Consider the following 24,786-nt stretch of genomic DNA (forward strand, 5'->3'; position numbering starts at 1 on the left):
GGCCATCATGGGCAGCGGCAAAGAAGATTACACTGGCAAAGACGTGCTGATCCTGGGAGGTGGAGATGGGGGCATATTATGTGAAATAGTCAAACTGAAACCAAAGATGGTCACTATGGTAGAGATATCCTTCGTTGCGTGAGATCAAGTTCAATGGGCAGCTTTTGTTGTCTTCGCCCTTTTTTCTCTTAAGACTCCAGTTAATGTTATGAGGCAAATGTGTTATAGAGTGCCTTGAACAAGCATTTCAATTTAGTACCAATAGCCTTTTTATGTGGCCACCAGCAAAGAAGCAGAGATAATCTAGTTGTGAATTAAAGAGCAAGCAACTTGGGTACCCTGTCCACTGCTCAGCAGTTGCTGAAATGGCTTCTTCCTGAGAAGAAAAGATTCAGTTCCTTTTGAGTGTCCTTAGTGCAAAAATAAAGTCATTGTCGCATTCATGTTTTTTAACTTGTGTTACCCAAATTAGTGTCATACAGTATTTGTTCGTCTTAATCTTTAAAGTATTACCGTTGCAGAATTCTTTGATACCTCGAAATTCAGGCTAAATTTCTCCTTAACTCGTTTCGAACATTGACCAGATGGTGATTGATGGGTGTAAGAAATACATGCGAAAAACATGTGGTGACGTCTTAGACAATCTTAAAGGAGACTGCTATCAGGTAATTATGTTTTCCAGGTAATGTTTTTAAGTCAACTGATAATATAATAGGCATGTTATTGATCTGAATTGTGCCTTCCTAAGACATCTTTAAGTATAATTGGTTAAGAGGATAAATAGATAATTTTGTAAGAGAGGAAAAACTTTCCCTCTACCCTTGTAGCTCTTGGCTGAGACTCCAGTAATCAAAGACAGATTAACAAGAAAAAAACAATAGTTTACTAACATGTATACTTCATGTATACATGGGGAATACCCAGAGTAAAATGAATAACTCAGGTAGCTTTTAGAGTTTAGGCTTAAATATTGTATTAATAGGGAAAGGGGATGGAGGTGTCTTAGAGGAGAGGACATGACTTAGGAAAGAGGCCAGGCCCTTAAAGCATAGACAGGTGGTAAGATAGATTGTGACCAACTTGGGTGTGCGTCTTCTCCTGTGTGATAAGACGCATCTTCCTTGGTTGAATCACCAGGGAAGGGGATCTGTGACCATTGAGCTCCCTTTGGAGGATCTGTCTTAAGGCAGATAAAGGCGAGTTCAGACAAAGCTTCTCCCTACATTTGCTGTTTTTCAAGTACCTACAGCTCAAAATAGTCACTATGTCAAAGCGGCGTTATGTTGAGGTGGCGTGTTCTGCTACCCTTCAGTCTCTTCGTGGGTTACACGCAGATTTATATTGAGGACCGGTGTGTACATATAAGAACGTGCTCTAGAGTCTCTGAATTTAATAACATTCATTCATTGTTGTAGAACAGATGCCATGTACTGTTTTATGACCTGGCAGCCACCACTTTTGGTCCGTCTATCCTAAATAATGTGTGTCTGGGTCTTTCAGGGGGAATTCAGGCATTTAATTGGAAAGTGTAGGTGATTAAAAAGGTTTGACGTAGGAACAATTGCTTCTTGCTAAACAAATTAGTTTCTGCCCTGAATTCCACTGTGCTTGCAAGTTGACCAATCATTACAGTTTGTAGGATACATTTTATAATTGTATTTTGAGGATGCATATGTTCGATGTCCATCCCTACAGTACTTGTTAGAGCAAGATAACCAAGCAAATACATCTTTTATTTGAACAGACTTGTGTATCTCCAGATGGATAGACAATTTAGATGAGAATTTTAATTTGTTGATATGTAAATTACTTATCCCTACCCCATCTTCCCTGAAGTGTTTACATCTAAATTTGATTTCATGGTACACGCATGTTAATTTTTTAAGGTGAGAGAGGAATTAAATCTACATTAAAATGCAGTGGTGATTGTTTTGTAGGCAAAAAGGAAAGAAAGATACACATTTCACTAGTACTATTTGAAAGTTTAAAAAGGGAGAGGCAGGAGGGCGGTTGGTTGGGTCAGGTGGTTAGAGAGCAGACTCAAAACACCAGGGTTGCCAGTTTGATCCCCACATGGGCCACTGAGCTGCGCCCTCCACAACTAGATTGAAACGACAATTTGGAGCTGGGAAAACACAGTTTCCCAATAAAAATCTTCGGAAAAGAAAGGGAGAGGCAGGGATTAGGTTTTTCAGAGCATGACAGATTTGTTGCACAATGAGCTAAAAGTTACCATTGTTTTCAAATAATGTTTGCTTAGTCAGACCTGCCTAGGCTGTTTTGACACATTTAATCCTTACACCTGTACCAAGTGGGGTATTGTTTGTATTTTATGGATGAAGAGAAGATTAAGCTTCCAGTTTAAAGGACATTTATTCAAGGTTATAGGGTAACTTTAGAGGAGTGATTCATATTCCTAGCTCCTTATATGGCATCTTTATGTGGATTAGGAAGAAATATATAAGCAGAACCCCAATCCAAATATTCCAGTGCTGTGGAGTTGTGGACTGTTATAATTAAAAGTCATATATAGGTTGGGAGATTTGCTAATGGCCTGGGAGACAACCTCTCCGCTTATGAGCCCATCTGAAGGCAGAGCACCAAAGGCAGATGCTGACAGTCGGACATTTTAGGGAAAGGGAAAGGAGCCTTTATTTGAAATGGCTGGGCTCTTGAGGAAATCGGTTGCCTGAACGCATCCTTTTTTTCCCTGCCGCCTTTCTGGAACACAGCCACCACCAGGGGGAGCCTGGGAAATTCTTCTGAGGCTGAGTTTTTCTCAAGCTCTCAAGGAGTGGGCGGGGAAGGTCCTGGTCTGTGGGGCAGCAGCAGGCAACCCTCATAGCCATTTAAATGCTCCTGCCGTTAACAAAAACACCAGAAATTTGCCACTGTTTCTCATTTGAAAAGCAGACAATTAGTCTGTTAACCTTTTTAGAAAACAAAATGTTCCAAAGCACTCTCCATTCCTTTTACAATGATAGGATAATTGTAGTACTACAACCATTCAGGTAGCAGAAAAAGAAAACTAAAGATCAGTTTTTATGTATGTAGAAGATGTGTAAGTAAAATAGATTAAATCTGGCAGCTTATTTAAAGAATGATGTATGAGAAAGTTGTAGTTCATAAATGTAAAGATATGAATCTTAAGAAATCAACATAATTCATTATGTGAATGATTAAAGGAAAAAATAATTGATTTTAATAGATAATAAAGCATTTGAGACTATGGAGTCATTCTTAATGAAAACTCTTTAGGTAAAATAAACTTGCAAAAGAAGGGGAACTACCTAAACATAAGAGAAACTATCAGAAACCTAAAGATAATATTATATTAAATGGCAAAATACATAAGACATTTCCACTAAAACTAGGAACGAGATGAGGATGCTTATTAATTTTATTCATTATTGGTTTGGAGGCATTAGCCAATTCAGTAAGGTAGGAAAAGGAAAACAGTGTAGAAAGAAACTATTTGCAAATGATGAGTGCTTAGAAAATCTAGAAAACTCATTTAGAAAACTAGCTGAATTCACGAGAATTTGGTAAAGTGATTGGATCATGGCAGACTAAAAATGTTTTCCTGTGCTCAATGCAAAACAGTTTGACTGGAAATTGGAGGTGGAGGGTAGGCTGGAAATCCTACTCAAAGTCATGACCAGTCGTTAAATACCTAGGAGTAAGTTTAACAAGGATCACATGTATTGTGAGACAGATAATGTTACTGTGCCAAAGACCTGGCTGCTCACCTCACGAAAGCCAAAAACTCTGGAGAGGCGAGGTCTGTGGAAAGAAAAGCAGGTTTATTCAAAATGCCAGCTTATTAAGGGGAGACAGTGGACTCTGTCACAAAGACTGCCTTCCCACTTAATACCACCAAAAGGTTTTACAGGCACACAAGGAGGGCAGAACAAAGAAAGGAGAAGGTGGTCCGGCAGGAAAAAGGCGCTTCCTGGAGGCTGGTCTGCCCCCGGGTCAGGAGTGAAGCCCATACTGATGCAAAAACCCCTCCCAAGTTACTGGGCCAGGCAGGCACACTGGCGCCAAGTAAATAGAACCATTGAAACTGGTCTGCATAGTAAATGCATAGCAAACAGAGTTATTAAGGTTTGATGGGAGGGGAGGCAAGCAAAGAAACAAAATTTTCAAAGTCCCAAGCCAAACCTCAGTCAAATCCAATTACATCAGAGGTTTAAATTTCAAAAATAGAAAGCTATAGGGTCACTATTGCAATAAGAATTACGTTAAGATCTTACTGATAGATAGCAACTGACGCTTGACTGGGTGGGGGACCGTGCTACATTTCTTGGATGAAAATATCAGAACAATGTATGTTTCTTCCTAATTGTAAGTATTTCTAATCTAATTCGTCTAATTAGAATTAGACGAAGTGATTTCGAAGTTCATTTGTAATAATAAATTTCTAAGAATAGCCAAGAAAAAATTGTAAAATAATCATGGTGAAGGGAGATTTGCCCTGTTGCGTATTCACTTAACTATAAAGCTTAGTAATCACATAGGAAGTATGGTGTTGGCACAGGAATTGAAAAGTAGATAAGAGGAATGGCACAGAGACTTGAAAACACACACAGCTAATATATGGCCTAAGATGTGTCAACTTAGCTTAAAAGAGTCAGAAGGCTTTAGCTAGAAATTAATGACAAAGATTTATTCAAAGGTATTAAGGTTTGCAAACCAGAGCCCGACTAGACAATACATTCCACGAGTCTTCCAAAGGGGAAAGAAATACTGAGAGTTCTTGCAGTAAAATGGACATTCTTGAGAAGAATGAGTCCTGCATTCTTAGCCCCTGGATTGGTCCAGGATGGTAAACTTCAGATGTCCGGTGGTCTGGACAATGGAACAGCTCGTCTTGAGGTCATTCAGATGGTCATCAGAGGGTTTGATGTATGTCCAGGCCTTGATGTACAACTAACGGAAGTGTATCCAGGCCTTGATGCCGGACTGGAAAGTTCAGAAGTTTAAGTTCCCAGGCTAGTTAAGGCAGGAATAGAATCATTTCTTCATGTCCCAGCCTTCTTTATTCTAATAATTTAGCAGCTTGACCATAGCGACTCCGTTTTATTTCTTCACTCTATTACTCATTTCACTTGGGAAAAGCAGATTGAGTTAATTTAATAAGTGATGCTGGCATAATGGGCTGTCCATCAGCATGAAAATAAAGCTAACTAAAAGCCGTAGAAAAACTAATTTTAGATGGTTAAAGCTGTAGATACAAAAATTAAAACATTCAGGAAAATTAGGAGTTGGGAAATCTTTTAAAGAAAGGATAAGAAACTCAAACTGTAATGACAGCATACTACGTTATAAACAAAGCCAAAGAGCAGACTGAAAACAAGACTGCTAACAAACATGACAAGGGGTAATTCCTTTAATAATTCAAAGAGCCTCTACAATTTAAAAACTAAGTAAATAAAAAAAGCATAAAAGATATGAACTGGTATTTCTCTGAAGACGAAAGCCAAATAACCTGTAAACTTAACGACAAGATGCTCACCCCTGTTGGTGGCCCACGAAGTTCATCTGAAAACATTAATTAGTGAGGGACTTGAGAAAATATAAGAGGGACAGCATCCAGTGCTGGGACGGACGCAAGGAAACAGTTGCTCGCATGCGTTGTTGCTGGGAGCGTGACTTGCCATCAAAACTAAAAACTGAAATACACGTGCCCTTTGTTTTGGCATCCAGCCCACAAACACAAAGGCATCTATACAAGGAGGTTTACAGTGGCTGTGTTTGTAGGGGCCAGGGCTTGAAGATGTAAGAGTAGAACAGTTTTAGTGGAATGACACTGTTTTTAAAAGCATCACTCCCTGGAATGGTGGTAGGTGAATATCTCCCAAGTTCAGAATGATGTGTGTGGGTCCCCGTCTTTACAAAAGAGAACAAGCACTTGTGTTTATTTGTGAGTGAATGTTTCTAAGCATCAATATGAGCATTGGGGAGATATCTGAGCATATCAAACGGGATTGACAAGTAGATTGAAGGCAGCTCTGCGGTGCTTAGTGCCTTTTATGTCTTTACATGGTTATACTTGAATGACGCAGTAAGTGAAGCAAGTTATAGAACATCAGGGCGGTAAGATTCGGTTTCTTAAATTGTGACTTTGAAGGGTATATGTAAGAACACTCATAGGAAAAAATCTGGAATGGATTATTTTAGGAGATTGAGTAAAACTTGATTTCTGATTTGTTATATGTGAAAAATTATTACATGAGCATGTATTTTGTAACTAGAAAGATAAAAGACAAGGAGAATTAACTCCTGTCTAGTTCAGGATGTTCCCTAGAGCCAGATGGGTAGCTTCAATCAAAGATAAAGCGTACCCCAAAGTTAGTTCCTGAATTTACTGTAATGGATCTGTATGACAATTCCAGCTCCTAACGCCTGTACTCCCCTCATTAATGACTGGGAGCTGGTAATTGTTACATGACTTGATTACCGGTAGTGCTCGAAGTGTTAGAGGTTATTGAAAAACCGTAGGTTAAGTGTTTGAAGTAGGATACAAAAATATACCCATAGGCAATGAAATAATTCAGTACTTAATGTAATAGAAGAAAAGTAAAAGAAAATACAGATAGTGGGAGGAGAAGCAATATACGAGTAGATTAGGGTTAAAAGCATGAAGTTGGCTCTCAGGTAGCGTTAGGTGTACTTCTTGGCTCCGTTTCTTATTGAGTGCCTTGGGGCAAGTTATGCAACCTCTCAAATTTGTTTCTCTACTTGTGAAGTGGGGAAGATTCTAATAGTACCTGTCAAATTGTTTCGATTAAATGAGAAGGCATATAAAGCATGTGTAGTAAGCACTGAATTTTAGCTCTTACGGGCATAGGTGGAAGTCATTTTTGTTCCTGTGGCAAGTGCTGTGGTTCTCAGCCCCAGTTTGCATTCCCCCCCTTCCTCTCTACAAGTGTTTAACTGCTTCCACATGTGTTGGCTCACCCGAGTCTGTTGCCGTTCTCTCTGGAAGGTTCTAATAGAAGACTGTATTCCAGTACTGAAGAGGTACGCCAAAGAAGGGAGAGAATTTGATTATGTGATTAATGATTTGACAGCTGTTCCAATCTCCACATCTCCAGAAGAAGGTATATATTTTGTGTTTTTAACCAAATCAGTGTTCATGGAAATGTTTTTCTTGGCACCATGTCAGAATGAAAGGATCTTAGAGATTGTCTAGTTATGTTCCTTCATTTTTTTAAGGTGGTTAAACTGAGGCCCACGGTGGAAAGATGGCTCAATTTGGCTTTGGTCAGATCCTCTTCGGCCACGAAATGAGCAAAAAACTCAGTCATTTGAAACAAACAAATACAGTGACTCATAATCACATCATTGAGACATCAGCTCGATTAATAATTTTTTTACATTATGCGATTATTTTTTTTAAGCTGCAGTGGGACAAACCGGTGACCTAAGTGACACCAGAGACAACTTCCCTTCTCAGACCACACACTCAGTATCACTGCTGGGTTGGGATTGCAGTGTTAATGACTTTTCTGTAATCTTGTCTCCCTGCTGAGTTTGCAGACACTGTCCCTACCTGATGACCCATGCAGCTTCTTTCTTTGGATGTTGCTGCTTTTCCCCTTACTTCAGGCTGTCATCTTGCAGATTTCAACCACTGCCTTTGTGTCGAGTCTTTATGGGTGTTGTGAGAGCAGTGCTGAGTACGCGCTCATTTGCTTTTGACCTTGCTTGTGTATGTGCACATGTATGCAAGATACCCAGTTTACGACAGTACATTATCATTTGTGAATAAGCACTCGAATGTTGGGTCTTAAGCACATGGCTCTTTATCATGTTTCTGTATCGTTGAGTATGAATGTGAGTGACTTTAGCTGTTGTTTCTGATGCATGCAGAGCCATATTTATAACTTACTTTTTTTTTAACATCCAGATTCCACATGGGAGTTTCTTAGACTTATTCTTGACCTCTCCATGAAAGTACTGAAACAGGACGGGAAATACTTTACACAGGTAGGCTGCTTAACTGTTTTTCTCCCAAACTTTCAACAAGAAGGAATTTTCTATTTTGAAATTTGAATGCATATTCTTGGAATTTATATCTGTTAAGGGTAGACGAGCATACTTGGATTATGTTGTTTGCAGCAGTTAAGTTTGTAAATAGCTGACCTGGCATCTGTTGTGTTCTGTTACCTTAACTTTCGGGTTTATCAACCTTGGGCTTTGGCTGCAGTATGAGCTGCTGCCACCAGATGGAGACACAGATTGTGATCTCCCCCCACCTGCCTCCCCCTCCCCCTGAGTTTCTTAATTGAAAAGCCAATTTATCAACAGAAATTTCATAAACTGCTTGGGCTGTAGTATGAGCTCCTGCCAGCAGATGGAAGAAAACCGTGGTGTTTTTCTCATTCTCTTGAGGATTCTTAATTTTAAAAGAAAGTTTGAAGTTTGTCTTTGTTTTGATATATATATAAAAACATATGTAACCTATTAAAGTCCTTAACAAATTCGGAAAATGACAGGAAAGGCAGCTAATGGATGACTTGCTACAGAAATCCTTTGATTCATAGGCAGAAGCCTTGACTTCTGTATGACTTCAGTAATACTGCACTCTGGTCCCTGAAATTCTTCGGCATTTTCAGCAGAACCCCTACCCCCGCCTCTTTTTAAAAAAGCATTAGTATATTTAAATGTCAAGAGCTAGTAGAGAGGTCTTAACTTTATTTTCCTGAGGAGGCATTTTCAAGCAGACCCGGGACAGTTTATGAGATCTGAGATTAATAATGCTGAAAACAGCTTAGCAATTCTGAGACACCTTGAATTAGGCTCCGGCCCATCCTGTTTTCCTTGTCTTCCCCCTGCATGGAAGACCCTCACAGACCTTGTACTTGGTGAAAGTATTGGGAAGCTCCAGGGGGAACAGACAACTGTTTATGAAGGGATTTTTTCCCCCCTGATGTTTAGAGAGAATTTTTTTTACCCATTCTAGCCTTGACCCTTTAAAGCAGGGGTCTGCAAACTATGGGCCAGATCTCGCCTACTCTTTGTTTTTGTAAGGTTTTCTTGGCACCCTGCTATCCCCATTCACCATTCATTGCATAGTGTCTATGGCTGCTTTCTCGCTATAGGGGCAACATTGAATGGTTATGATGAAGACGGTATGACCTGCAAAGCCTAAAATAATTTGCCTGGCTCTTTACAGAAAAAGTTTGCTGACCTGTGCTTTACGGGAAACCTACAATGAAACCTCAAAGTCTGCTTATTCTTGTAAAAGCAACCCAAATTCATGAGTGGATATTTCTCAAGCAGAACATACCTATAGAATTTTGGTTCTTTTTCTGTTTCTCCAAATAGAAGGAAATCTCATGAAACTTAAGTTGGGGAAGACTGTGAAGCTTTGGGGTCTTTAACCAAAAGAGATGAAAACAATTTGGATCCACTGCAAACCAGTTGGATCGTACTACACGACAGGTGGAATTAGGAAGGAAGTATGACTGTTTCGTTTTGTTGTGAATATTTGCCTGGTCGCCTGCCTCCTTGAGGAACTGGTATCTCACTGTGGAAGGTTAACAGAAACACTTGCTTTTAACAGATCACCACAACCCGTTTGTTAAATATTAATGATTCAGGCTTTGCCAACTAGCTTTTACCAAAAATCGCATTATATGCCCATGGCTGTGCTGGTTTCCAAGAATGGTCCAAAAGATGTATTAGGAGATGTTTCCTGTTCCTGCGTTCATTACAGTTGCAGACTCAAGGCGATCTCATTTTATCATACCCGGGACCACACGGTACATTCGGTGGTTCAATGTGTGGTGCCACGGTGAGATTTGTGCAGACTAAAGGGAGCGTAGGCCTTTGAGGAAGCAGACGTCAAGAGTGCAGGGTGGTTGGATTCGGGATGTACTGATGTAGTTGCCACAGTGTAATATGTTTTTAAATCGCCATGTGATAGGCTCAGAAGATGCCTTGATTCACACCCACCTCCCTTCCCCAAGTGTGTTGCTTAGAACGGGAGTAAGATTAAAGACGGGATGAATATGTTATTTGGCCTATTACTTGGTGATTGACAAAAGCCAAATGTTCCTGCCTAAAATGGTTTGCATCAACAAAGCAAGTTCATGATGTCACTTGTGTCACTGTGGCTGCTTGAAGACCGCCTTGTCAGCATGCCACAAAGCTGGGGAAAGCGTCATGGAGTGCCTGGGATTGAGCCCGAGCCAGCTCTGGTGGCCTGGGGAATGGAAATCTGAATCTGGGGAAGAATCACTTTCATGGGACAGGTGGCAGGTCCTGGGACTTGACCTACCTCCCTTCTCTCCTCGACTCCCTGTTGAAACTAGTTTATTTGATACATATAAAAATATGTGACCTTCAGGTAAATTATGATGCAAAAGATTAGCAAACCCCTGACTCCCCCAACTTGAGAATTGGACATTACTAGTACCCCGGACACATTTATATTCCTCCTTAATCCGTGCCCACCTTCTAGAAGGAACCCGTCTTCACTGGTGTTTTTTTCTTTTATTCCTGTGCTGGTCTTGATAGATGTTTCAATATGTGTGATTTACTAAATCATTATGTTTACTTTTGCTTGCTTTTGAACTCGATAAAAATGGCTTCATTAAGGATGTATTTATTCTTCCGTACCTGTTTTTTACAGTACAGAGGTCATGTATGCTGTTAAGTTTAAAAGATAGAAACAATACAGAAATCTAAAGTAAAAAACCAAGTGTCACCCACACCTAACATGGGACAAGAAGAAGTTTCTAGAACTGAAGCTGCTAAATTGGGATTTACCCCCTTGGAGCACTACCCCCCTCCCTACACACACACCTTGCCCCATTATTTCCTTTCATTCTTGATAGGTGTTTAATTCTTTGCTATTAGGTTTTTGTTCTGCATTTCCCATGTGTATTTCTTAAGAAAAAATGTAGTTCCATTTAAATATACAGGAAAGTGAAATGTATCACGTTACTTTTTTTGGGCAGGTCTCTATTTGTGGTAACTTCTTTTCTTTTTCTAAACTGCTTTTTGACAGTATTGGGGAAGAACAAATTGGAAGTATCCTATTTCCTTACCACACTGTCTGTAAGAGGTCCTCCCATGTACCCTCTATAAAGAGAGTGTAGTGTCAATTTTAAGACGGCGAGGGCAACCATGGAACTGTGTACCTTGGTGGCATTTCCATTCTATAGCTTCCCCGGTGGTGATGTGCTCTCAAAACAACCAGGCAGTGTTTTCTATTTGTGAATCTTAAATTACACATGTGGTGTTTATATGCTCTCATGGTGAACTTGATGTTGAAACCAAATTATATGCTGGCGAGGGGAACTTTGGCCAAATCCCATTGCAAGACCCTAGATGATGGGTTACTAAACAGGCTGGCAGTGGAGCACGACGTCATGCTGAGCAAATGTGCTAAGTTAAAACCGCCAGGGCCAGCGCTCAGAATAGTTCTGTCTACCTGCTTGCCCGTGGCTGGCTGGCTGGTTGGTTAGTTTTGACATGCCATCCTCAAAAATGCTTACATCACAGGCTGCCTTTATTTGTGAATAATTTTCATCTTACATGATACTAGGCTATTTCGAGGCAAATTGATAGTGAACTTCTTATGAAAAACTGGAATCAGCACCTACATTCATTAGTCTTCTGAATGTCAAGAACTTCATTGTTAAAAGGAAATGGGTGGTATTTAATATCCAGCTTGTTTTCTAAATCCGCCATGAAAGCACTTGGGGGAAAACTGTGCTAAAATGGTAGACCCTATCCCAGACCTACTGAATGAAAATCTGCATTTTAGCAAGGTCAGTCGCATGTATGTTAAAGATTGAGAATCACTGCTGTAGAAATAAGCAGATGCGGTATTCATTCAGCAGCTCCATTGTGTCTTGGTCAGCATCTCTGGTTTTCTGTACCTTTTTTTTCCTTCATGGTCACAGAGTGGCTGCTGCAGCTCCAAATGTCACATCTATGTTATAGGCTAGAAGAAAGTCAAAGGGGTGGGTTACTCTGTTTATCCTTGATGGTCCAGAATAAAAACCTTTCCCATTAGCCCCCAGAAGACTCCTGTATCTCATTGACCACCCTGAGCTGCTGGGGAGGCTGAAAAAGTGGTGGCACGAAAGGTAGAACAATGAAGTCAAGTGAACATGTTTGATAAGGACTGGAACTGGACAGGAAGCCTTAGTGTATATATCCTGAATAGACTTTTGGGTCTCTCTTGCCTTAAAATAAATCAGATTTGGGGAAAAACATGGGCGGGGGGGTGAATATAGTTTTGTGCCAACATCTTAGACTCTTATGAGGGTCGTAGTATAAGCTGTTCTGGAAATCGAGAACATTGTCTTTTTGATAGTCAGCACAGTGGTGACTACTGGGAAAACTTATTTTGAATGGGTTATGTGTATGAATCTTTGCTAATTGCATGGTGTTGATACAATGGCTGTGTCACTAATGAGAAATTGGTCTCGCTGCTTTGCTGTTGCTTCCTACTCTAATCGTTTGAAATGGCTTGGTAAATGAGGTAGAAGGATAATGAGCTAATGGATCTATAAATAGAACTCCATGCAATTTGTGAAAGTACAGAAGAAGCCTTATCTCATTTTCAAAGATGCACTATTATCTAAAGCTAGAATTGTCCTCCTTTATTAGTGACCTTCAAGCGAGTGGGACCCTCAGCAGGACTCAAGAATCCCATTGTCTGGTTTTCTCTCTTTGATTTAGGGGAACTGTGTCAACTTGACGGAAGCCCTGTCACTCTACGAAGAACAGCTCGGATGCCTGTATTGTCCTGTGGAATTCTCAAAGGAGATCGTCTGTGTCCCTTCGTACTTGGAATTGTATCCTTTGACCATATCATTGTGTTGCCAGCTCAGAATACCCAAGGCAATCCCATGCTAGTTTAACATTTTACATAAACAGAGTTAGCTCTGTAGTATATAAGGCCCTGGTTTTCAAACATGGCTGAGCATTGGAATCTCCTGGGAGCTTTAAAACAACACTGATTTCTGGGTCCCACCCTCAGAGATTCTGGGCTGTGGCCTGCCACAGCTCCCCACGAGGTTTTAATGTTCAGGCACCACTGGTTCTCACAGATGGTCCCCAGACCTGCAGCAGCACCTGGGAACTAGTTAGACAGTTAGACATGCAAATTCTCTAGCCCAACCCCAGCCTGTTGCCCAATGCGAAACGCTGGAGGTGGCACCTGGTGATCTGCCTTAAGCATTCCTCCAGGGGACTGATGTGCACTTTAAAGCTTTCAGAAGCCCTCATCTAAAACCACCACCTCAGCTGTAGCAGGCAAAAAGACTGAAGGCATGCACTGTACTTGCTTATATTAAGATGATCTTACTTGAATACTAGTTTCTACACTTCACTTGATTCTGATGTGCAGTAGAAATCGAGAGCTAAAAATAATGCTGGGGATCTCAAAGTTAACGGCGTCCTCCATTAGTTCCCCTTAGTCGAGTTAATCCAGAGGAATAAGAAAGCCAGAGAAAAACCGGAATGAGAGCATTGTCATTGGAAATCTATAATGCGTTTCCTCTTTCTAAAAGGCAAACTGGAGTCCGTAGACAAAAGCTCCCTCACTTTAGGTGGCAGTTTCCTGTGCCTGCTGCTGGCCTGCAGTGAGACCCTGGCTGTAAGAACACTCCGGGGTCCTCCCTGGGATAAGTTGAGTGTTCTGTGCTTATTTGGCCGCCATGTTCTTCCTTGGCCTGTGGAAAGCTTTGACACCTACCAACCATCCACCTTCACTAGGGTTCCTCTCCAGAGCATTTTTTACAGTCAGGTCTGTGTTTATCTGTGGAAAGATTTATCTGTGGAAATCGGTTGATAACATTTGGGAAAAAAGGCTTCTGCCTTCTGTCTCCCCTCCCACTCTTCTCCCTCTTTCCCCCTTCCCCCCCTCCACCTCCCACCTCTCCCTTTCCCATCTCTCACCTCCCTCTTGTCTGTCTGTCCCTCCCTCCTACCTTCTCATATTAATTCCCTAGAACATCTTAAGAGATCTTGGAAGCAGTAGTATTACCTCAGAAAAGATGTGCGTGCCTTTAGCCTTTTGTATGCCCTTCCCCACTCAGTGTCACAGGTGGTGAGTGTCAGGGCTACAAAGTGGCCTTATTCAAGAGGCCTGAATTCTCATTTCCACACTGCTCTAAGCTGTGCAGCGTTCAGCCATCTTCCAATTTATAGGCCAGCACACAAATTTGAAGTGATGTCTGTTTTTCCTTGAATGACCTGCTTTTATTCCTTGACTTCCTGTCCAGGTGGGTATTTTACACTGTCTGGAAGAAAGCTAAACCTTGAAGATCAGTTTCCCCGTATCATGTGTGCTGCAAATAGCCTTCCTGACCTTCATATGCTGTACGTGACATCAAAACAAGTCAGGCAATTGATTGTGAATTCCTTCAAGTTTTTTTTTTAATTATTATTTTTAATTTAAAAAAGCAAATGGAAAATGTATATTTTGATGAGCTAGGGTGTTATTTTTTTGAAAGTCAGCTGAAGGATAATTAGATAGCATAGCGAAGGCTGCTAAATGCACTGAACCCCTAGAATGTGATTTTTGTTACTTTTTTTTTCTCCCTGTGTGGGCTTTTTTGGTTTTGGTTTTGGTAGACTTTGAATTTGGTTGTTTGGAGGAATGAGCATCATTATTTTATTCTGGAGGAAGTAGATCTTAAAGTTTGGTGTTTATAAGAAAGTTAAAAAAGTGAATTAGCAATGCTTTGATTAAAATTACAACTGAGAAAATTTTATGTGTCTGTTTTTTTATTTCAGTTAGGTTCCCTCTTTCTCACGTCTGACCACACAGAACACAGGTGTCTTCTGGTCTTTTTTTAGTTCCGTTATATCACTCTGCGCCATTTATCTCTTTATAATAGGATGGCCTTGGGGCCTTTTTTGAACACTAGTAATGACTTCCATTTACCATTGTGGTAAATGATACACAACCTATTACATTTGCCAGTTCTTCATTATAAAATTGACCTGAGGATAGGAAAAGATTTGGCCTTACTGTAAAGTTAAAAGTCAAAAGCTTATTTCTGTTCCCACTCTTGCCCAGTGCATTAGATGTGGAAATAAAGATCATTTTGGATCGCTGCTGTGAAGCTTTGGGAAGATTTTGGTTGCACAGATAGGGGATAGTTTGTGAGAGGCCTGCAACAAGAGTGACTTAAACTCGCCTAAGGAAGTGCGTGTAATTAACTACCAGCTTGGTAGTGTATTCATGGGGAACAATTCTCATCTAAGGTGAGGGAGGTATATTGACTTGGACACCATTGGGTTATTCTGGGTTTTTTTTTAAAGATTTTTATTGGGGAATTGGGGGAAGGGAACAGCACTGGGGAATTGGGGGAAGGGGAACAGACAAGTTGCTGTCGTTTTGTTCTTCAGTCTCGTTGTGGAGGACGTTGCTTCACTGGCCCAAGTTGGCACCATCATTGCGCTCTTCCTGGGCGAGGCAGATCAGTCGCCGGCTTCTGGACGGCCGCTCACTGCGGCTGCTGGCCGCTCACACTGGCTGCTGGCTACACACGGTAGCCCATGGCAACCCACTGCCACAGGGGCTGCAGCCCCGGCGACTCACGGCAGCCCAGCTCCAGGTTGAGCTGTTGTTCAGCATCTTAGCTCTAGAGGGCAGTGTCACTGGCCCTCATATGTGGGATCCGAACCGGGGCCCTCTGGCGTCCCAAGCCAGTTCTTAACCAACGCGTCACTCAGCCGGCCCTATTCTGTTGTTTTCATAAAAGGTTTATGCTTTATCAATGGAAAGAGTTAATTTATGGGGAATTTTCAATAAGCAAAGAATTAAAAAGGAAATATTCACTGTCTGTGTTTAGTCAGAATTAGTGTCAACCCAGAACATTGTACCTCCCAAGATAGGTTCATGGCATCTTAACTTAGATAGTCTTTAAAAATAAGTGTATGCTTCCTTTTTCTCTTTTTCATTTGATTGGCCTGGGAGAAGAAGCAATAACATGATAAGAGGAGTTAGAGTTGTGTTGGAACTAGATTGGTTTCCAGCAAATATTTTTCTTGTGCATAAAAGTTAAAAACAGCATTGGTAGATATTAAGAATCCTTCCTACCCCAAATGACTCTCTAATACTTTGCAAAGGCTCTGTAAACTAGAAGCTTAAAAATGATGGTACTGTTACTGTTAGAACACTGTTTTAGGTTAATAGAATTGGTTTTTTGCATATTAGGAAAGAAACCAAATATATCCGGTATCTGGATATGGTGTTTACTAATATGGTTGCATGGCTTATGCTTGAAGACTAGCTTGAGACCTAGGCTAAATCCACTGACAAATCTGGTGACACACAGGTCCTGCCAAGAGCTGAGGGTTACAAAGGAGATGGATGGGTCAGGTTGTGCCAGACCATGGAAGATGCATTCAGGAGAGCTTAAGGAATGTGTGTGGTATGGGCGGAAGAAAGGAATGGAAATATTTTTATTTCGGATGATAATGGTAAATTCTGACCCTACTCATTTCTTTGTATTGGAGAAAGGATGATGCCTGATTATTTTTGAACATTTTTGTAGTTTCTAACGAAAAGTATTAGGGCCGGCCGAGTGGCTCTGTTGGTTAAGAGCTCGCTCAACAGTTTGAGCTCTGAGCAACAGCGGTTCGATGCCCGGCCGGAGCTGAGCTGCCGCTAAGCTGCCAATAGGTAGAAAGATGGCTCAGCTAAAAAAAAAAAAAAAAGAAAGAAAAGCATGCGAATTCTGAACTCTGATAACTAAAAACAACCTCTACATTTGCTTCATTTTTAAGGAAATGTTACAAGATTGAAGCACAGTTTTTTTTGTTTTGTTTTTTTTTTTACTTCAATGGCTGTAGTGTTATACAGTGTTAAAGTCTCCTGGGTAATCTAAAATAGAATATAGTATAGTAGTATATAGCCACTTTTTAATTAAAAATAAGTCAAGTCTGGCTGTAGTTTAAATTTATCCAACACATCAGCAGATATCAAAAATTGGTTTATTAAAAAAAGAAAATGCTTTCTCCTGAAAATGTGATAGAATATTTAAAAAACTTGATTAATGGTCTGGAAGAGGGCTGGGTTGACATTGTTTTTCGTGGGCTAGAGCAGTGCTGATATCATAAGAAAAATGTGCTACTATTTCCTGTGCAGTTAAATAGCCCCCTCCTTGCTCGCGTTAGCTATTACTGATGTAAGAGTTTACGTGTGTCTCGATATGTTGATAAATTTCATCCTCCTCCTGTGACTCACGGGGCAGGGTGAAGGAAGTGTGTGTGATGTATACCATCGGCCTATATTGGAGGCTCGAGAGCAGAGCCGCTCGAAGTGAAGTCCTTCAGCCAGATCTTGTTTTCTGAGCACTTTGTTTACTTCAGCTGAACTTCTTTGTTCTGGCAAGGCTTTCTCAGGGAAGGAAGCAGTCAGTTGGTAGATCGATAAGCAGCCCCTTTCCCAGCCTTAGACTAGCGCTTTGCCGTGATTTGATAGGAGCTGCTGTGTGGCCTTGAGGTAATGCTTAACCTCCTTTTATCACCCTGTTGCCGAGTGTCTTTTTGTACCAAATAATCTTTTACATCGCTGTACTTTTGGTTAATAAACCAGTTTCATTTACATGATCTTGATCAGCCTTAAAATAGCTTTGTGAATTCAATGTTAATATCACTGAGTAGTCGGCCGGCCGAGTGGCTCAGTTGGTTAAGAGCTCGCTCAAGAGTTTGAGCTCTGAGCAACAGCGGTTCGAGTCCAGCCCGAGCTGAGCAGCCGCTGAGCTGCCAATAGGTAGCAGGATGGCTCAGCTAAAAAAAAAAATCACTGAGTAGGCAGGAAGTCAAAATTTGCGATATGCCTGGGGCACCATGGCTAGTAACCATTTGGATCTAGGTTCCAGCATTTGGAATTTGCTATCTGAAAGCTGACATCAGTCTTAAACTTTTGTGCTGTGGATTCCTTCGGCAGCCTTCACTTTCACCATGAAACCTGTGAGCCCCTCCAGAACACGTCTTTTAGTACATAGAGTAGAAATAATTACATGGAAACAAGTTACGTTGTCTTTCAAAAATGTGTCATTTAATATTTGTGCTTTAATAACTTGTTACACAGCTGGATCTAGTGGTGGGTTGAATACCATAATTCTGAATAGTAATGAGCACAACTTTATAAGATCTGCAGCTACTGAAATGTGTTAAGAAGGCATCTGATTTATTGACAGTCATAGGTTCTGCACACAGTTTGCCACCTATATTCATGCTTAAAGGAAATGCAACATTTCAGTTAAGGGTTAGTGAAAATGAAGATAGAAATGTTTTCCTGTCCAAGTTCAGAGACACAGAATTCTGTCCATAGACCCAAGGTTAAGAAGGCCTGGCCTGCAGTTTTTGCTTTCATTGTACGAGTATTTAAGTGGTAGGGAAGGGTAGCTGGGTCCTTTCGCCCTACTGTCAGAACTTCAAATCAATACTGGCAGATCAGTTCTCCTCGGCCAGAACCATTTAAAATCTCAATTACCTAGTGCAGTCATTCCACTGATTTCTGCTTTATTCATTACTTCAAAAATGAGAAATAGAACATGGGCAAGAAATAGCTGAGTGCTTTTGGAAAGCTATTTGAATACCCTTGGATATGATTTCCCTGTGAAATCAGATGATAAATGTGACCGGACAGGTATACTTACCGCCTATATCTGAGGGTCCTGGAGACACCCTGGCCAGCTCATTAATGCAGATGGTGTGCCCGGGCAACAGCCAAGCATGCGCTGGTCATTTCAGTGAGCAATTCATGAAGCATCAGGGAACAGGCCCGTCTCTCTGCAACTTTGACAGGAACGTAACAGAATCAATGAGTCGGGCTCTTGGGGTTGCGGGGGGGGCAGGGAGGAGTGTAAAGCAAGCTGAACAAACCCAGTCCATTTTGACAAGCTCTCCAATGTCAGGGAGGGTTGGGAGTCCCCTCCCACCCCACAGTCTAGAGATGTAAGCCCAGGATTGTTTCATGCTTTGCGCATATAGGAGGCCCTTAGGAGGCCAGAGTGCACTGTAAAAGGCAATTTTTAGAATTACATTTTCCAAGTGGGACATGGAAGAGAGAGGCTGGTGTGAAAAAATTACATGGTGTTGGGCATATTCAGGAAGAAAAGCAGCCTGTGATGATAAAGGGACACATCCCTGCATCTGCATGCTTCAAGGGAGCAAGAATGCCCACCTGCCCCAGCCAGGGTGTGCTCCCACTATGGGGGAAAGGCTGTGTTGGTGAAAGAGATTCTTTTCCCCAGGGCTTGTACCTTTCGGGTTCCTTCTTAGTGCTCCTAAGGGCTGAGGAGGAGCAGAAACTCAGGAAGGTGTAGGCTTTCAGATGGGAAAACCAGATGAAGCGTAGGAAGATCTGCAGCCATTTTGGTGTCAGCCATTGCTGTGAGTCTTGTTTTTTTCTTTCCTGTTTCTGCTCCACTGTCAACTACATCACTCTTGAGTGTCTTCTCCCTTGGTGATGCCGCACCCATTGGATGGAATTCTTATACCAGGAGGATGGAATTCTTGCAGCAGGCCTCCACTTTGGTTCATGCCAGCCTACTGAGGACTTTGGCTCGGGTTCCTGGACCCGGCCAGGCAACAAGGCCACTGACCTTGTCTGCTTGAGGGACATGATAGCAAGAGAATATGATCCTGGTTGCCTGTGCTCAGTTTGAGTCTGGTCCTTGACTCCAACTAGGTAAATCCAGAAGGATTTGTGCACTAAAATAATTAAGCATAGTAATAAATGGCAAACCATCAAACAAATTGGAAGCCATGAGGGTCTATGGAAAACAAATACAAATAAATGGGGGATACAGATACACAGATAAGGTGCTTACCATAGAATGTGGAGTGAAGTGCTGACTAGCTAAGGGAGGGAGTGCCGGAGTTGAAAAATTAACCTTTTGTATCACAGTGAACACTGAATCAGGCAAGAATCACCCACTGATGAAAAATCTTGGGGGGGAATTTTGACAAGGAGCATCTTTATGTGGGTTTAAATCTCCCATAGATGGCTCACGAGTTGTGGATCAGTTTCCTATTGCTGCTCAAATTACTGCAAATGGCTCCCTAAACACGAATTTAGACAGCTCTGGAGATTAGAAGTCTGCAATGAGCCTTACAGGGCTCAAATCAAGGTGTCTGCAGGGCTGGTTCTTTCTGGAGGCGCTAGGGGAGAATCCATTTTCTGCCTTTCCCAGCTTCTAGCGGCTGATAGCATCCTTCTAAAGTCGGTCTCAAAGCCAGCATCATAGCATCTTCAAATCTCAGTGCCTCTCTTGTCACCTTGCCTTCTCTTCTGACCCCTCCTGTGTCCCTGTTGGAAGGCCCTCTGGGGCCTACATTGGACCCACCTGGAAGATGCACGCTAATCTCCCCAATTCAAGATCTTTAACCACAGCTGTGAAGTCCCTTTTGCACTATAAGGTAGCATATAAGGTTCTGGGATTATGGCGTGGACGTTCTTAGGGGGTCGCTATTCAGCCTACCACCCACTGCAAGAGAAAAAGTAACTTTATAGTGGAGAAATTGAACAGGATAGACAGTCAGCCTGTGTATCACTACCTATGCAGAATTTAGCTAAGAATGCCTTACCCGACTCTAATGAAGAAACAGACCCTCAAATGAGAAACATTCTATTTTTTCAAAGATCTGTATTCTTTAAATATAATAGTGTCAAAAAAGACAAAGGTTTCCAGATTAAAGGATGCTAAAGAGTCATGGCAGCTAAATGTGATACCTGACCCTACATTGGAACCCATATTGGGAAAAGACGGTAAAGGGCAGTATTGTATCAATCCACAAATTGGAACACGAACAGTAGTTTCAATACAAATAATGTATTAGTATTAAATTTACTGAGGTTCTTATTGCAACTTCAAAATTATTTCCAAGTAAAGAATTAAACATCAACAAAAATAAGGGAGGGATGCTCTTGGCACAGCTGGTCTCCTGTGTCTGGGGGGCATGATAGCAAGACCTTTGGACATAGAGTCAAAAACCTGAGGCTCAAGGGGTCTGTGTAGCACCCAAATAAGCATGCGTGGCTTTTAGGATCTAGCAGTAAATTACGGTGTTCGTAGGGTAGCAGAAGTTCTAGGGGCTAAAGTCTGTCTTTGAGGCTTTCTGACTGATGCATGAAGACACCAGAAACTTCTGTGAGCGGTCCCACAGGAGATCATGGAGGCCAGGGGAGCGGGGCTCTGCCCAGGGTGTCTGCTGCGGTACAAATAAAGCGAGATGCCAGCAAGGTAAGAGGATGGTGTGGGAGTTGGCTCCTCGTCCACACTTGGGTCCTCTGGGTCCTGCTGGCTTAGAGACAAAAGGCCTTGGGCAAAGATGTTGCTTCAAAAACCCCAGCGTTTCTCTGCAATTAGGTGTTTGTTCCTGAGCTTCTGCTAAGACACTGTAGGGCATGAAGGGGTTTGTTTTCTTTCACCGTGTATGGTGGCAGAAGAGGGAAGAGAAAGCCAGGGTGAGTCAGAAGCCTTTTTTTTAACTTAGGCAAAGGGCCCCATATTGTAATATTTTTAAATTTGAAAATAGGATCACATTCAAAAGCTATTACATTAGTTTGACAAGAACACTGGCTGAGGACTTGAAAAGGTTCAGTCGGAACAGTAGTTGTCGTGCTTCTTAGAAATGGGAATAAAAAAACTGGGGCAGTGCTTCTCAAACTTGAGTCCCCATAGGGATTACCTGAGGGTCTTAAGATAGCCTGATTCAGTAGGTCTGGGGGGGCAGGGCATAGGATTCGGCATTTCTCACAGTTCAATCAGCTGATGTTGATGCCGGTTTGTGGACCATGCCTTGAACAGTACTGGCCTGGAGTGCTGGTGAGTGGGAAATCACATGGCTACCATTGCAGAAAGATGCTTCAGCCACGGCTGAAATGAGATGTTTTAAATATCAACTTCCTGTTACAAGTGGCTTCAAAAGCAGTAGATGTTGCCATAGTAATTGCTAAAATGAGTTCCTGTTTGATTTCCAAGGGTTTAAAATGTTCTCATGGATCTTGTGAAAAAGGCAATGGGGTAAACGATTCATCTGGGGCTCCAATTTTAACCTCTCAGTCCAAACCAAAAAGCATTTATGTTTACCTTTAAAAAGTGACAAAACTGGTGGTGAATGGAGGCTAATTCGTGGAGACTTGGAAGCAATGAGCAGTGCAGAAATTTGCAAGTCCTCCCAGTGATTCTGAAAGGATATGGAGACCCCGTTCAGGGCATGGACATTGCCTGGACAGCGAGAAGGTTGTAAACACAGGGATAAGGGATTATACTTTTTATTCAACTAAACACGCAGTTTCCTGAAGCCTGGGTTGTGCTTTGAGTTCATGGGTTTCGGTAAGTTTGTTGATTTCTGTGGAGAGTAAAACCGGAACAAATTTCAATTGGTTCTTGAGTCTTTTTCAGATTTATTTAAAATACAAAGAAGAATAAGGGAAGAATGACAGGACTGAGTTCTGACATTGTCCTAGAACAGCTGTCAGGAGTGCTTCGTGGCCACTTTTGCTGTAACTTCTGTAGAGGGTCATAGAAGGCTGTGGGATATATTCAGGGCAGTGTGTAGAGGAAAGCACGTGAACATGTGGGCAGCCTCTTAAACAGCAAAAAACAAAAACGAAAAACAAAAGGCAGCATAAAACACCAGGTCAGCCCAAAGCCACAGGGCACTATGAGAGTCCTGGAAATAGAAGCATGAAGGAGTAAGCATAGACTTACTAAGAAGGCTATAAAGAAAGCACACATGTTTTAGTTAAGGCAGCGGTTCTCAACCTGTGGGTCACGACCCTTTCACAGGGGTCGCCGGGTACTCGTATGCGGGCATATCTGCATGTGGGCCTGGAGACGGATAGAGGAGCGGTGTCTCGGTTCCTAAGACCATCAAAAATATGTGTTTTCCGATGGTGTTAGGCGACCCCTGTGAAAGGTTGAGAACCGCTGAGTTAAGGGATGGGTAGAGGTGGAGGTGATTTACTACAAGTGCTTTGTAAAACAGCAAACATTTAGAAGACAGCAAATCCCAATGCTATTTATTGCTGCTACAGCTATGTAGAAAGATAAACTCTTAGATTTTCCATTAACCAAAAGGCCATCAGGTTTTCCAGTCTTATTTCTCCCCAACCAGAAAGACATCTGGGATGGTGTTATGGTTGAATGGTATCCCGCCCCCCCGAAAATGTTGAAGCCCTAACCCCCAGGAGCTGTGAATGTGACCTTATCTGGAAATAGGGTCTTTGCAGATGATGACATTAAGAGGAGGTCATTAGGGTGGGCCCTTATCCAGTATGATTGGTGTCGTTTTATAAAGGAGAAATTTGGACCCAGAAACATGTAGGATGTGAAGTCATGGGGAACACCATCCTACAAGACAAGGTATACCTGAGAAGAAAGGCCTGGAACAGAGCCTTCCTCATGGCCAGCAGAAGGAACCAACCCTGCTGGCACCTTGACTTTGGACTTCTAGCCTCCAGAACTGTAAGACAATACATTTCTGTTGTTTAAGCCAACCAGTTTGTGGTACTTTGTTACAGCAGCCCCAGGAAACTAATACAGATGGTCCTCAAAATACACAACAGATGGAGAAAGGTTTATCTATTAGCTACTATTGCAATAATATTGTATAACAAGCAAACCTAAAATTTCAATAGTTTATACCAACACATGTCAATTTTTCTCTCACCCATCTATGGATTGGCTGCGGTTCAGCAGATCTGGAGCCAGGCTGGGCTCTGCTGGGCTTTGCTCCAAGCTGTGTGTTGAGTCTAAGTCTGCTCCGTGTCTGTCAACCTTCTTGGACCAGTAGCTCTCTGAGACATGTTATGGTGAAAGACAGGAGAGGAGGGCCAGCAAGATGATGCAAGCACATTCCAGCCTCTGTCACTCCCATTGGTCAAAGCACATTGCATGGCCAAGCCCAAGGCTGAGAGGCAAGGAGGTATGCTCTGTCGACCCTGAGGCCATGGCCAGGAAATGGATGACGGGAGTGAAGAATTGGGAACACTAATTCAATCTAACACATTTAACTTCAGAATTTAATGTCAAATGTAAAGAGTGCTTAATGTCCCCCTGTTCAGAATTCATCAAGTGAAGCAGTCAACAGATGGCCTCTTATTAGCAAAGAGATGGTAAAATCTTTGAAGGAAATAATCAAAAGCACGAACAGGTACCTCATAAGTAAAATGGTACTGTGACTTGCACGGACATCTTACGTTGGTATGAGATACCAAAGTTTGTGGCTCCCTGGAAGGAATACTCCTGGAAACAGGAAAGGTGCCATTTGGCGACTGTATTCTGTTGGTAATTAGGGAGGCTGAAACAAGACTGAATTGTATTCAATCCTTGGACATGGAAGTCAAGAGTTATAAGGCAGCATTGTTGCTTCTTTCTACTCTTTGCTTTCAGTAGTAGGATCAAGGCTGGCTTGAGAAACTATCCTAAATTTTCAGGCATAAAAGTCCATAGTGCTTCACACATACTTACTGATTCAGCAGTTTACTCATCGCATTCAGTACAAGCAATGCCAACCCCTGCAAATACTAGTTACTTATAAGATGCAGGCTGGAAAAGTGGTTTTGTACCTAGGCTTTGGGCCTGGACCACTGGCCTCAAATCCTGGTTTTGCCACATCCTGGCTCTGGGACCTTCGCCCTCTGTTGGTGCCGTAATAACAACACCTCTGTCTTAGTCCATTCAGGCTGCTATAACAAACACCACAGACTGACTAGGTGGCTTATAAACAACAGACATTTATTTCTCACAGATCTGGATGCTGGAAGTCCAAGATCTAGGGGTC

The 24,786-nt window shown here is 41.9% G+C and overlaps 1 protein-coding gene across 1 annotated transcript in view; it reads left to right on the forward strand.

Moving 5' to 3' along the window:
- Positions 1 to 14,742, forward strand: part of SMS (spermine synthase) — a 45,708-nt gene extending 30,966 nt beyond the window's left edge. Inside the window, exons 6-11 of the mRNA XM_019667143.1 lie at positions 1 to 124; positions 576 to 665; positions 6,992 to 7,106; positions 7,916 to 7,995; positions 12,709 to 12,824; positions 14,256 to 14,742. The exon at positions 1 to 124 is cut by the window's left edge and continues 29 nt beyond it. Coding sequence (XP_019522688.1) covers positions 1 to 124; positions 576 to 665; positions 6,992 to 7,106; positions 7,916 to 7,995; positions 12,709 to 12,824; positions 14,256 to 14,295 — 565 coding nt within the window. The 3' untranslated portion in view covers positions 14,296 to 14,742. The remainder of the gene's footprint in view (positions 125 to 575; positions 666 to 6,991; positions 7,107 to 7,915; positions 7,996 to 12,708; positions 12,825 to 14,255) is intronic.
- Positions 14,743 to 24,786: the final 10,044 nt, after the last annotated feature.

Source organism: Hipposideros armiger, unplaced genomic scaffold, assembly GCF_001890085.2.
Source record: "Hipposideros armiger isolate ML-2016 unplaced genomic scaffold, ASM189008v1 scaffold_13, whole genome shotgun sequence".
Classification (NCBI taxonomy): Eukaryota; Metazoa; Chordata; class Mammalia; order Chiroptera; family Hipposideridae; genus Hipposideros; species Hipposideros armiger.